Below are 14,402 nucleotides of genomic sequence, written 5' to 3' on the forward strand. Positions count from 1 at the left end.
CAGGAGCTCTGTTAATCACTCTCCTGAGTTAAACTAAGGTGCTCAACAAGGAGCTCAATATTTTAATATCTGTATTAAAACATAGGGATTTAAGTATTGAGGAGCTTAGAAAATCATACTCCTGAAATGTTGTTAAGGAAAGCTGTAGGAGCTCTGGTGCAAGTGAGCTCCTTAAAAATGAAGGTCTGCCTAAGTCAATGCAACATATAATATTATTAAAACATTTTTTCCAAAAACAAGAATTTTTGCATTTGCTGGGTACGGTACTTAATGTATGTATATTGAGTAATATATTAGCTTTTCCAACAATGATGTTTTGGACCATTGAACTCATTCCACCTACCTCTGTATTGATGTGACTGCTACTGCCACTTTGGTACTACTGCTTTCTTTGCCCTAAGAAACAAAAATATCATACTATGTAAAGTTTGGTATAAATGTGACTGCCACTACAAGTAGTCTTTAATAATTTTATGTCATTGTAAGCATTTAGTAAACAGCAAAGTATATAGTACAGTACAGATTATTTGTAGCAAGAATGGAACCTAATACCACCCACTTGTTTGTAACAGATTTTTAAAAAGCATTCAAATCTAGTTATACAACTTATGATGTTATTTTAAAACATTCCAATGAAATTTGCCTTATTTTTTTTAAATATTTCTGACATTTGCCCTAGATCCCATTTTTACACAGAAATTGGCATTTTCAGAATCGCAAATTCTTCTAATACACAAATCCCTCAATAATCACACATATTTACTCTACTAAACACCTCTTCCCTATACATTCCATAAATGTAAAAGTGACCTGAACTGCGGAAATCATGTAAAACTGGCAATGATCATGTTTGCCGGACGTTTAATTTATAGAAATATTTTTGCTTGAAAATGCATTCCAAATTATAAAATTTTGAGTGATAATGTTCCCTATCCTACCAATAAAATCACCTCTAACAATCAGCCAAAAATCATTTTTGTATTTCGCCTGTGGATGAACAAGGTTATATCGTGATTTTTTTTTCATTCAAAATTTGGCTCCATTAAATGCCCCCCTTGTAGAAAATGCAACACCACAGGGCATTTATTAGAGTAAATGCAGTATCCTAAGGGTTGCAAGTGAAGTCTATGTTTGTGCTGTTAATAACTACATTTTCAAAGATTATCATTCATATATTTTTGGATTTTTGACAAAACCAAGGGAACAGTTTTACTCACTATAACATTTTGTCCTTCACATTGAAGGATCTATCCATTATTAGGCAAAAATATATTGTTATGTTGCCCTCAAGAGGGAAAATGGAAAAGCTGTGTCGGTCGGTCAATTTTTTTTAATCATTCAGTTTTTAAAAATATTAATTTGAAGTAAAAAACATTGATTTTTTGAACATATCTGTAAAATTGTCATTAAAAATAAATGTGACCCTGATTTTTAAGGATTTAGGGTCGGTCGCTGAGGGCAACACAACAATTTTGTTTTGGCCTTATTCCCTGTATCAGATAAGACTGACATAAAATCTCTTCTTGTGTGTGATGATGAAGGGCAGTGCAAATGCTACAAGTGTGGCTTTAACATTGATAATGTAAATGTAATACCCTTCTTCAAACAAGTATAACATGAATGTTCTCAGCAGACTTTACTTACCGGTACAAAATGCTTTGCTTTGTGACATTCATCAAATATAAGGCATCCATCAAACTTGTCCCCTCCGCACCATTTGATAAGCTGATCTAGACGACTACGCCGCTTATTGCTCCATCCACCTGCAATCAATGCAAATATTATTTTGCAATATTCCTAGAAATCTTCCAAGAAAAACATTTTTGCTCTTTATAATTTGCTTTCATCAAATTTCACTGATGGAACTCCCAAAATAAAATGTTAAAGAAGCCAAATCATTGGCAAACTTTCATAAAAAATTTAAAATTGCATGCTATCTTCCTTGCTACTGTCTTACAAAAAGGGGTTGTGTCAATGCTGGCCTTATTGGCTTTTCGACCATTCCCTCCATAATCCTTTTGTTTTTGTTTGTAGTAATGTATTTTAATATGTATTTTGTCTGTTTTTTACGGAAAATAAAAAGTTTAACTGATCACTGGTTGTGACGGAAATAATAGACATGCTAAAAAAAATGAAAATATTGTACCTTTTTGCTTGATGTTAAAATAGTATGACACAGCTATGAACTTTGCCCAATCCAATGCACGCCTAGTACATTATTTGTTAATTTGAACGACTACTTACAACTCACAAAATACTGGCCACTATGATTTTTACTAATCTTGTTGAGAGTGTGCGCAAGCATATAATAGAGTTAATTTCAATACAAAAGCTAGTAATTACAAGTGATACTACACTGTGCACAGCACACACACACACACACTTTTCTGATGTCCCTGATGTAAGTTCACAGAATCACAGTACTCACCTCCTTTGGAAACTGATGACACTAATGTAGCATAAGTACTGAAAATCACTCCCTGCGTGAAGTCTGATGGTAGACCAAATACCCTAAACAAGAACAAAAATAATAAATCTGATCAAAAATTAGTGAAAAAGTTTATATGGCAGAGGTAGTCCATAGTGATACATTTGAGCAAAGTCACCTCAAATAGCCTAAGGCACAATCTGGTCCATGTGGGACAAAGGCAGCAAATTTGAAATTGAGATGAAGGCAAAAATATGGAGTAAAAAAAACAATAACATACATAAGAAAATAGATATCACAAAACTACAGAACTTTAAAACCAAGTATGTTTTGGTGTTTAGAGTATTATAGCCTAATATTTGTATAAGGTAATAATTATATTGACTCAATTTAAAAAAATGCCTGGTTTTTGGCCCCGATGGAGCAGATTGTGTCACAAATTTACAACACACTATTATTGAAATGAAAATGAAAAAAAAAACAGTGTTAATAAATTCAATCTCACCTTGTTTCTTTGTCCAGATGCTGGCAGCCTTCAATCACTTTAATATGGCATCCAAGATCTTTCACATCTCTATAATGAAAAGAAATACACCAATTGTATTTTTAATTCAAGTTCATGAATAAGAATTAATTAAAATTGATTTAATTCTATATTTATGCAAATTAGTTAATTTTGGCAAGTCATACAAATTTAAGCTCTTATTTATTTGTTGAGGACCTGAACACTTTCCCAACAAATCAACATTAACATGTACCCTCCTTTTTCACCTTTGTGCGTCCACTTTGAGATCTGCAGATATGCTAAACCAAATGTGTTTTGTCCTGCCCCGTACGTAGTTGTCCAAGATGATGGCAGCAATCTAAAATAAATCAATCAATAAATTAATTAAACTTACAGAGAGTACAACATATGTCAAATAAAGGCAATACTCTTTTTTTGAATACCAAGTATGTGACTTGCAGAAGTAACATGAATCAGAAAATGCTTATGTACTGGAGTTTTCAACTTTACTTGTTTGAGGGCCACAAGGAGCCCAACATATTTCAAATATACACGCTAAGGGCCAAATATATAAATAGCCCTAATTTCTGGTCACTTTTTGACCATACAGTCCTGATTAGCCCTAACTCCCTGATAAGTTTGGTCCGAGGTGCCCTCTTCTGTGTTGCCCAACATTGTCCTCTGTAGGGGAGGATTAAGCCTGCAGTATTGTGTAGCAATCAGGGTTAATGTCTTACCTGTCTTCCTTTGCCTACACCAGCAGCATCTCCTAAGAAGAAACCAGCTCTATTACCATCAGGAAGGGTCCTCTGATGTCTCTGACACTGAAATGGATAAAAACACAATTTTCACATTATTATAAAGCAATATTGTAACATTTCCATAACAAAATAGATTTTGTTTCCACAAAATGTTTTCACTGTCATGTGTCCCCTTTTAATTTTGAGCTGAACAAATGAGGTAAAACAGCACAAAGTAATGAGGTAAAACAGTGCTATGTTGCCAATGGGTGTCACTCCGTTGATGTGTTATAAACATCCTGAGTTTTTGCAGGTACATGTATGTTGATTTATTCAAGTACATTAAAATTGTGTAAAAATCAGAATTTGAACAATTGAAGGTGGCCTCATCAGCATATGTTAAAGTATTGCTTTAATTAATGATACAATTTGCATTATCAAATTTTAGTAAATTAATAAAGATATATGAATGTGGATTGTACCACTGCGATTTAAAATACAACTTTGTATTTGGTGTACTTCTGCGATGTGACAAGATGGTTCTTCACTTGTACTTCCTGCAATGCTCTGATGAATTTATTACTGCATATAATACGCCTTCCAACTGCAGACTACTGAGTTTGCCTGATGTTATCATGTCTGATGGGATAGGGTTACGGTTCGTTCATACTACCACCGCATTTGCGATGCGTTGCTTTGCGATGCGGTGCTTGTTGCACCGCATCTACTGCATTGCGATATCGCAATAAAGTTAAATACATTTTAACCTGGAAATGCGACGAGTTGCGTTGAGTTGCGGCAAAAGTAATCGATATATCGGCATCGCAAAGCAACGCATCGCAAATGCGGTGGTAGTATGAACGAACCTTTAGGGCTAGTTCTGATGATTACTTATAATAACTTATTACTTGCATATAATACTCCTTCTAACTGCAGACTACTGAGTTTGCCTGATGTTATCATGTCTGATGGGATAGGGTTAGGGTTAGTTCTGATGATTACTTACTGCATATAATACTCCTTCTAACTGCAGACTGCTGAGTTTGCCTGATGTTATCATGTCTGATGGGATAGGGATAGGGTTAGTTCTGATGATTACTTACTGCATATAATACTCCTTCTAACTGCAGACTGCTGAGTTTGCCTGATGTTATCATGTCTGATGGGATAGGGTTAGGGTTAGTTCTGATGATTACTTACTGCATATAATACTCCTTCTAACTGCAGACTGCTGAGTTTGCCTGATGTTATCATGTCTGATGGGATAGGGTTAGGGTTAGTTCTGAAGATTACTTACTGCATATAATACTCCTTCTAACTGCAGACTACTGAGTTTGCCTGATGTTATCATGTCTGATGGGATAGGGTTAGGGTTAGTTCTGATGATTACTTACTGCATATAATACTCCTAACTGCAGACTACTGAGTTTGCCTGATGTTATCATGTCTGATGGGATAGGGTTAGGGTTAGTTCTGAAGATTACTTACTGCATATAATACTCCTTCTAACTGCAGACTACTGAGTTTGCCTGATGTTATCATGTCTGATGGGATAGGGATAGGGTTAGTTCTGATGATTACTTACTGCATATAATACTCCTTCTAACTGCAGACTACTGAGTTTGCCTGATGTTATCATGTCTGAGGGGATAGACTCGGCCAGCTCATAGGTTGCTTTGGGCAGTGGAACATCCTGAACAAAAAAAATCATCATAACTAATTTAAGTCGGTATTTATAAATTATTTTTGGTGTAGACATTTTTCACATGGTCATACCGATAACAGAGACCCAAAAATATAATCCAAGTTCCCTGATGGAACATAAGCTTTCACGTGTGTCCCTGTGACATTAACAAGCTGTCATGATATTGATACAGTGGACTATTTTATCACATATTAACATTCAAAATTATACTACAAACCATTATTTCATCATACCTTGTGTATTGCTATCCAACCACGGACGTGTGTATGTTTTCATCGCCTAACAGTGGACTAAAATGGCATGTTTTTTTGTATGATACAAAATGGAATTTTAGCCATCAACTGCTGATTGTATTTTTACACATATGGACTGTCCTCGGTTGCAAGTTCACAGTTTAAAGTGGAAAATCTTGTATGTGTGTCCTCGTTTGCAGGCAAATGCCAACGCCCCCCCCCCCCCACCACACACCCCCCCAATCATGTAGTTTCAAATGCAATACTATTGTATGTATGGGGTCAAACCCTCATCTGCATATTACATTTCCACACAACTGTTTCCTCTGAAGATCATTTCATTACTTGTATTTACTGTTGGCACTAACCTGCATTTGGGGGTCCAGGACCTCATATTTTGACCACTTGGACCCATAAATTTTACTTCTTATGAATTAAGGGTCTATGGACCCATTCCAGGAAATTAGAGGCAGGCTCTATCCCTGCTTGCGATATTATATGATCATGTCTGGTCCATTAATGTGACATTGGCATACTGTACTTACTGATAATGAAGCTGCTACAACTATATCACCAGGATGAACTTGAGCTCCAGGAATAGAAATACTGGCTTTATATGTCGAAAACACCTCCTCACTGGTAGCAAAAAAAAAAATCAGGTTAACATTTAAATCAAATTTTGATGATAATAAATTGTGATGTGATCAAGCAAAATCAGTTGAAAGTCAGAAATATTGATTTTTAGATATAGCCAAACAAAGGAAATAATTTCTTGTTTCCTATTGTTAACTGCTCGTATTTTTGGAATGAAGTGTCCAATTGCGATGTGTTTTCTGCAAAATGTAGCTTTGCAAATGCTTTATACATCCAAGAAGAAAAATTAAAATTGAATATGCCCGACTTCAGACTGATTTTGCTTGATCACACCTCAATTGATTAAAATATGCAATTATTAAGTAGGAAAGCTAAATAAGTTCTACAGGGATGTAAGTAGTTGTTGAAAAAAAACCACCGAAATGGTGTGAGCAAAGCGAGTGAGCCGAAAGCTAGGGATTGGGGAATAGGCTATGAGGATATAACCCCCTTAACAAATATTATATTTTTACTCTTTTTTATGATGAAATATCATAATCCACTTCCGGAAATGTAAAAAAAAAAAAAAAATCCCCAGATTCCGTGAAAAAACAAATGAAATCCATAAAAAAAACCCAGAAAACTTGCATCCCTGGTTATAGTATTGCTACGAGTATGCCGTCGGTTCAGTACCAGTGCAGCCAGTACTTTGCTGTCTATTGGTATTTTTATACCATGAAGTAAATTTTCTAGTTGTTCAGAGTTCCGGGTACACAATGGAGGCAGAGACTTTGCCTCTTCTTACGTGCTCAATGACCCCCAATGGGCCAATCATGTTGTCATATTTGTTGACCAGCCAACTGATTGTTTATCACTTCTGTGTTCATGTTCGTGTATAATATGCTCAACAATTGGGAAATTTACTTTAAATAAATCAAATTAAATAAATAAGTAGGTAATGGAGATACGCATCCTGCACAAGAATAAATAAACACAATGGGGAACGACTGCTCGCTACAAGAGGAAACTGAATATTTAATAAGAAAGAATGAACAGTTTACCAACCCAAAGTGTTACAATTAAACATGACAACGAATAAACACAAATCCTGACCGGCACACAACCCAACTTGAAAAAAAAGCAAGGAATGTGCCGGCATGGGAATCGAACCCACAACCTTCCGATCTCTAGACGGACGCCTTATCCATTAGGCTACCAGCTCCCACTGATAAACGGTGGTCAAAGCTGGGTCTAATGTTAATAGCAGTCGTGGTAAGATTAGTTGGTGGAGCATCAGCCAGATAAATGAAGGGACCTGATTTAAATATGATATGATCAATGGTCTATTCCAGTTGAAACCCATACACCCCTATGATTATGAAGACATGACCTTAATCTTCCACACTCCATTATAAACTCGCACTCCCTGTGTGGGAGATTAAGGTCATGTCTTCCATATGGGATGTACAGATTTCAACTGGAATAGCCCCATGGTTTGCTGCTACCTGCCATTTACATTGTCTTGCAAAAGAAGGAACAAATTGTTGATGGTGGTCATAAATACCTAACAGTTTCTTGGACTCCTTCCTCGGACATTCTTGCAATATCTCGATTAATGTCATTTACACCAACTATCCCAGGTGGCAAGGTCAACATGTTTCCAGCACCTACGGGATATCCGGCACCCCCTGCATTTGGTATGTTTCCAGCTCCTATGGTATATCCAGCACGCCCTGGGCTTGATGCGTTTGCAGACATCATGTTCAAGTATGCTGACGCTGGGAGTCCTCTTGGAGGACCTGCTTGCTGTGGAATCCTTGCAGCTTCAAAACAAAACAGATATTGTGCTGTTAAAGCAGATGTTTGATTATTACAGCTACTGTTCTAACAGAATCACGTTGCTGCAATATATTGGACATAAAATTCAGTTCACCTCAAAACCTAAAACTTCTTTAATTTACAACAAAATATTCATCATGATTTGTTCAATATAATTGATATATTTTCATATTTGTTACAATTTTGAATCCTGCTTGTGATGAGATGAATGATGAAATAATAAATTGGCCTATTGCCACCCAGAGTCTTTCCTTTTACTCGTAATCAATTGCATGGCCTGTGTCATCTGTCTTCATGTACAGCCCTCGAATTAACCCACGGCACCCATGGCATTTTGCAGTGGGTGCCCATCCCCACTGCCGTAATGCCCTTAAAATATGTCCTTTACCCAAGGCAGTCACTTGCCGTGCCCTATGAAGTTGCCGTCAGTGCCCCAGCCCTGCCCCTTCATTATAAAATTATCTATCTATGTTTGTGTGTGTTTTCTTCACTTTTGAGATATTGCCTTGGTGCCCATCTCAAATTTTCAACAGTTGCCATGATGCCCTCTTGAAATATTACAAACTGCTGTGCTGCCTTGCCTTTTCAGTGAAAATCCAAGGCAATTATCAACTTGCCCTAAAAAAGTTGCTGTGCCCCTTCAGATCCTTAATTCGAGGGCTGTTCATGTATCGGCATAGGTTTTTACAATCAGTTTATTCAGAACTCTTTTACTTATCAATAATCAATCACCTGGCAACTTGTATCATTTCAAACTTGCATTTTCCTTTGACAGGGGTTCAAGTTCATGATGCCATGCAAGAATCAAACCCGGTTCTGACAAGTATCAACAGATTCCCACTAAACATAATTTATACATTGTATCATAATTAGTATTTTGCCAAGGGCCAATTCTACAAACAACTGATGGCCTGCCACCATCATATCACTTGAAGCAAACTTAAGATGTGCCATGAACACAAACTCATCCCCTTGCATTCCTATATTTCCAAATGATGAAAATTTTTGAAGTTCAAAAATCACCTTATTGGTGTCATGTGATGTCAAGTCAGGCCTTAAAATACTTTTTTATTTTGAAAAATATTGGTCCCGTAATGTAACCTTTGGGGTTAGTTTCTGGAGCTACATCTATTTTGAGCTACAAGCCTTAAAATAATTTCCTTTTGGGGCTACTTTCAATTAAATATCGCCTGACATAAATTTAAGTTTTCACAGCTATTTTGTCTATTTTGACCTGTGTCAAGTCCTCACAAAATTGGTAATACCGAACACATCACCCTGATGATGCTAACTTTCAGAGGATGTTAGCCATAGAAGGTATAGGAATAGGATTTTGTTCATCAAAATTTCCTAAGGATTTTGGGTTTCAAGGAAGCGTATCTATGTCCGTGTTGTGCACGAGGTCATTTTTGTGTCCATGTGCTTAGTTGTTCAGTTTGAGTCCTCAGAAGTAATAGAAGGCAAATTCACCATACCCCTGGCCCCTCTCCCCAACACACAGAAACACAAACTTGGTATTTAACCCCTACATACCTGCCAATGCTGCAGCTTGTGCCATAGTATTCAATGCTGCCCCAACAGACACTCCTGGAACTCGATGAACCAATGGAGCTCCTGTGTGATTCACCCCTGCATTATACATTGCAACCTGCTGAATACCAGCGGATGGGGCAGGTATTACGGTTCCCGTCCTATAGTTAAGTGGTAAACCATTTGTCTGGGTATTAGACAGTGGGATTGGGTTTACTGTTGAAGGGACTGGCTGAGTTTGATTAGTAGTGATGAGTGGTGAGGGTGTGGCAGAAGTACTGGTGGCCATGACTGATGACACAGGCTCACCTGTTATTGTGGCCTCCATTGTCAAGAATACAGTTCATCTGTTCACTGAAAGAAAAGATGCAAAGATGCAAATTTATTTTACAAAAATAGTGGTTAATGTTACGAGCAGCAGTCAAGAAGTTCATAGAACAAGATATTTGAAAGAGTACCTGCCAAATTCTTTTTATCTCACTTTTAAACATGGTCATTGCATGTACCATAATGCACCCCTGTCAATTTTTATTGAATTCTTCCATGTCAGCAATTGAAGGTCTTCAGAATGCTCAATGAGCCACTCTTCAGTAAAGGCTCACCAGCATTGATCACTAGAAACCTGATATTATGAAGGTAGGACTTTTGATTCAAAACTAGGTTTCACTAACTGGAGGCCATGCCTGGACAAAAATGTGGTTTCTTGAGTATCTGACACCTCTGTCGTGAATGGCAGCTTGACAAAATGAGAATAGGGTACATGACATAATTCATGAACAGTCCTACTACTGTCACAAACTTCCTTCACTTGATGGCTTGCAATTTTGCAATTAAAATTGTATGATTGAACTTCTATTTGGCAACTGATCTGTCACCAAGTCGCTTCTTGAATCTCAGAAAACGGTGATGATGCTGATGATCTTCCTAGGGGTGGGACTACTCCTATCACTTCCTTAGGCTACATCAAATGAATATTTTTGTTCTTGTCCGAATGATTTTCATGAATTGATGAGGGAGGGAGGTGAATTGATGTCTAGCTTTGGAGTCGAGTCTAGCATCACAAAATTCAGCTACTGCAGATTTGGCTGGAGGTTGTCTGCTGACGGCGGAGAAAGGCATGTCATTCCACTAAAAAGTGCTGACCTTGACCTGCTGCACGTACAGGGTGAGCCAAAAATCGCTTGCCCCCACCCCTCTCGGCTTGCCAAAAATTGCTTGCCCCCCCTCCCTTTTGGTTCACCAAAAATTTCTCCCCCCCCCCCAATTCTACCCTCCCCATGTTTCAGACTTACTGCACAGCCAGCTTAATCTAGGCACCAATTTGGAGTGTGTCTCATGCAGGTGAGACAAGTGCAACTCAAAAGTGTCATGTACTGTCTCAGTATTGAATACATACATGTGTGTTCAATACTGTTCATCACAACAGAAATTAACACAATAGAAATTAATAGCATCTCATGGTGCGCTATCTATGTCTGGTTCCATGCAGATACGAAACAACCTGTGTAATTCAGACGTCAGAGCAGGTCAAAGTACTATTTTTAGCCTATGTCCCGTATCCTACTATCACTCAAACAAGGAAATCTCTTCACGGATTCACTCACCGCATGCTCACCTTAATTGCTTTGCGATCCTACATAATCAGTTGAAACAAACATCTAAGTTTCCAAAAACAACTTTGTCATTCCTCAAAACTACATGTAACTTCAATAAAATAAAAAATTGAAATCCTACTATCACCCGTTATTGAAAATTTTGTTTGATTTATGTCAACCAAAAGAACGCACAAGTCGAGTTCAGTTGACCAAAATGGTAGCTCCTGCTTCGTCGTCGTCGTCGATCTACTCATATCTGAGTATTCGTGACCTTTCTGATGAAGTTTCTCCACTCATGTCGATCTTGTGCTTTGGTGTAACAGCTGTAAATTGACATTTTGGTTAACGAAACAATTCCATCTGTCCACCTGAGTCTCTGTCTTCCTCTGCTTCTCTTCCCTCAACTTTTCCTAACATTATCACTTTCTCTAGATTGACTCCTTCTCGCCTGGCAACATGTCCAAAATACTGTAACTTCTGTTTCCTCACTGAGTTGATGAGTGAGACTTTCTCTCCTATTTCATGCCGAACACTCTCATTTGTCCTTTTGGCGGTCCATGGGATGCATAGAAGTTTTCTCCAGCACCACATCTCAAACGCTTCAATCCTTCTTTGATCTGCCGCATTGATCACCCACGTTTCACACGCATATGTTGCGATCGGGAAAATCAAAGAGGAGACAAGTCTAATCTTTGTTGACTTGCTGATGCTTCTGTCCTTCCATAACTTGTGCATGGTGCACATTGATGTTTTGCCATTGCTATGCGACGTCTGATCTCAGTAGAGCATCCGCCTTGGTTTGAAATCATGGATCCAAGGAAGTTGAACTGTTTGATAACCTCAATTGCTTGGTTTCCTGCATGAATAGTGGTGTTCTCTTCTTGTTGGTTGATGACCATCACCTTGGTTTTGCTTACATTTAGAAAAAGCCCAAAGTTTTCACTCTCCATTCTCACTCTTTCAATCAGGTCCTCAAGTTCACAAGCACTGTCTGCTAGTAGGGTAGTGTCGTCTGCATACCGTAAGTTGTTGATGGTTCTGCCTCCGACAGATATTCCAATGCTGCAACTCTCAAGGGCCATTCGCATAATATACTCTGCATATGCATTAAACAGATGAGGAGACAAAATGCATCCTTGTCTCACCCCTTGCTCGATTTTGAACCAGGTACTGTCACCACATGTTGTTCTAACAATTGATTCCTGATCGTCATAGAGTGTCCTAAGCAGTTCTACCACATGTTTTGGGAAGCCCATTGATACTAAGGTGTCCCACAGTTTTGATGTTGAACAGTATCAAATGCTTTTGAATAGTCGATGAAGCACATGTAGATTGGACGGTTGAATTCAATAGCTTTCTCTGTAATATTTCTGATGTTTGCTATTTGGTCTCTTGTGCCTCTGCCTTCCACAAAACCGGCCTGCTCTGGGGAATCTCACGACGCATGTGCTGTTTGATCCTCTCAACCGTAATGTACAGCATGATCTTACTTGCATGGGAGATTAGAGAGATGGTCCTGTTGTTTTTGCATTCTCTTGTGTCACCCTTTTTGGGGAGTGGTAGGAATATTGATCTGGTCCAGTCTATCGGCCAGCTCTTGTCTTTCCATAGAAGATTGCATAATTTGTGCATCACATCCACTCCTTCGTCTCCGGTTTCTTTGATCAATTCAGCTGGGATATCATCATATCCTGGTGCTTTACCTGTCCTCATTTTCTTCATTGCCATCACCACTTCTGATCTCAGTATGTCAGGTTCATCTTCATCAACCTCAATTGGTTCTGTTTCACCTCCTAAACCATCTTTACTTGCATACAGCCCTTGACAGTACTGTTGCCACCTCTGTTTGATTTGATCACTCTCAGTTAGAATTTCACCATCTTCATCTTTGATTACATCCAGCTTTGGTGTTTTCTTCCCTGTGATTTCTTTCACTGCTCTAAAGAGATCCCTGGAGTGGTTGGTAGAAGAATGTGATTCAACCTCTTTGCATTTCCTTTCAAGAAAATCCTGTTTATCTTGTCTGGTTCTCGTTGAATTCTCCTGCTTAGGTCTTTATACTGCCTTTTGTCCTTCTCCGTTAGTATGCCTCTTGCTTTCACCTGTCGTCTTTCGTCTGCCATTGTACCCACTTCCTCTGATATCCATGGCGATCGGGTTTTCTTTGGTTTGACAAGTTGTTCTGTGCTGCTGTAGAGATTGCCTTCTTGGTTTGTTCCCATAATTCATTAGGTGTCCACTCTTCTTCCTGTTCGAGGAGTATCTGAAAAGAGTTCCTGACTTCCACTCGGTACTGATCATTAATACGATTAACATCATATCTACGTGGAGGAGTGTCCCGTTTGACTGACTTAAGCTTTGATCGAATTTCAGCAACCAGAAGCTGGTGATCTGAGCCACAATCTGCTCCTGGGTATGTTTTGCTACATTCACACTCGACCTCCATCTTCGTTTGATTAAGATGTAATCTATCTGATTTCTGGTCCTCCCATCTGGAGATATCCAGGTGTAAAGCCGTCTAGGATGCTGTTGGAATAGCGTGTTTGTTACGATCAGCTCATTTTCGTTGCAGAAATCAGCTAGTCTTTCCCCTCTCATTAGCTTTGCCCAGTCCAAACTTTCCAACGGCATCATTGTTAACCAGGTCATTTCCAACTTTGGCATTGAAATCCCCCATGATGATGGTAATATCTCTATTAGGAATTTTGTTGATGGTTTCTTGGAGTTCATGGAAGAAGGAATCAATTGTCTCATCATCTGCTGTCGAGGTTGGAGCATATGCCTGAACTACTGAGATGTTGACAGGTCTTGCTTGGAGACGGATGGTTATCAGTCTGTCACTGATTGGATTGTAGCCGAGGACACATTTTGCTGTTTCTCTTGATAGAATGAAACCTACTCCATTCCTCTTTAGTCTATCAGTGCCAGAATAATATACAGTATGTCCATCATCAAGAGAGAAATGACCTTTGCCAGTCCACCTGACTTCTGCTAATCCACAGATCGAATATTACATCTCCCCATTTCTCTTTCTATAATGTGCAGTTTGCTATCATCTGTCATACTTCTCACATTCCATGTGCCAAAACGATTATTATGCCTTAAGTTTAAGATTTTGTCCTTTGTTCCAGCCCTTTCATCAGCCTGTGAAGCGTCATTACAGGACCTTCCAAAGGTACACGTTGTTGCCCGTTCCTTTCCCCTCCGGAGCCAGAGGTATCACCTTGGTTTGCCGGGCTGGTGACTGCCCCACT

The 14,402-nt window shown here is 38.5% G+C and overlaps 1 protein-coding gene across 1 annotated transcript in view; it reads right to left on the reverse strand.

The window, feature by feature from the left end:
- Positions 1-9,689, reverse strand: part of LOC140154970 (uncharacterized) — a 53,892-nt gene extending 44,203 nt beyond the window's left edge. Inside the window, exons 1-10 of the mRNA XM_072177632.1 lie at positions 9,557-9,689; positions 7,749-8,007; positions 6,157-6,247; positions 5,259-5,366; positions 3,671-3,757; positions 3,200-3,291; positions 2,934-3,002; positions 2,429-2,511; positions 1,645-1,763; positions 344-396 (exon numbers count right to left, since the gene is read on the reverse strand). Of these exons, the coding sequence (XP_072033733.1) occupies positions 344-396; positions 1,645-1,763; positions 2,429-2,511; positions 2,934-3,002; positions 3,200-3,291; positions 3,671-3,757; positions 5,259-5,366; positions 6,157-6,247; positions 7,749-8,007; positions 9,557-9,665 (1,070 nt within the window). The 5' untranslated portion in view covers positions 9,666-9,689. The remainder of the gene's footprint in view (positions 1-343; positions 397-1,644; positions 1,764-2,428; positions 2,512-2,933; positions 3,003-3,199; positions 3,292-3,670; positions 3,758-5,258; positions 5,367-6,156; positions 6,248-7,748; positions 8,008-9,556) is intronic.
- Positions 9,690-14,402: the final 4,713 nt, after the last annotated feature.

The sequence above is a fragment of the Amphiura filiformis genome, chromosome 6, assembly GCF_039555335.1.
Source record: "Amphiura filiformis chromosome 6, Afil_fr2py, whole genome shotgun sequence".
Classification (NCBI taxonomy): Eukaryota; Metazoa; Echinodermata; class Ophiuroidea; order Amphilepidida; family Amphiuridae; genus Amphiura; species Amphiura filiformis.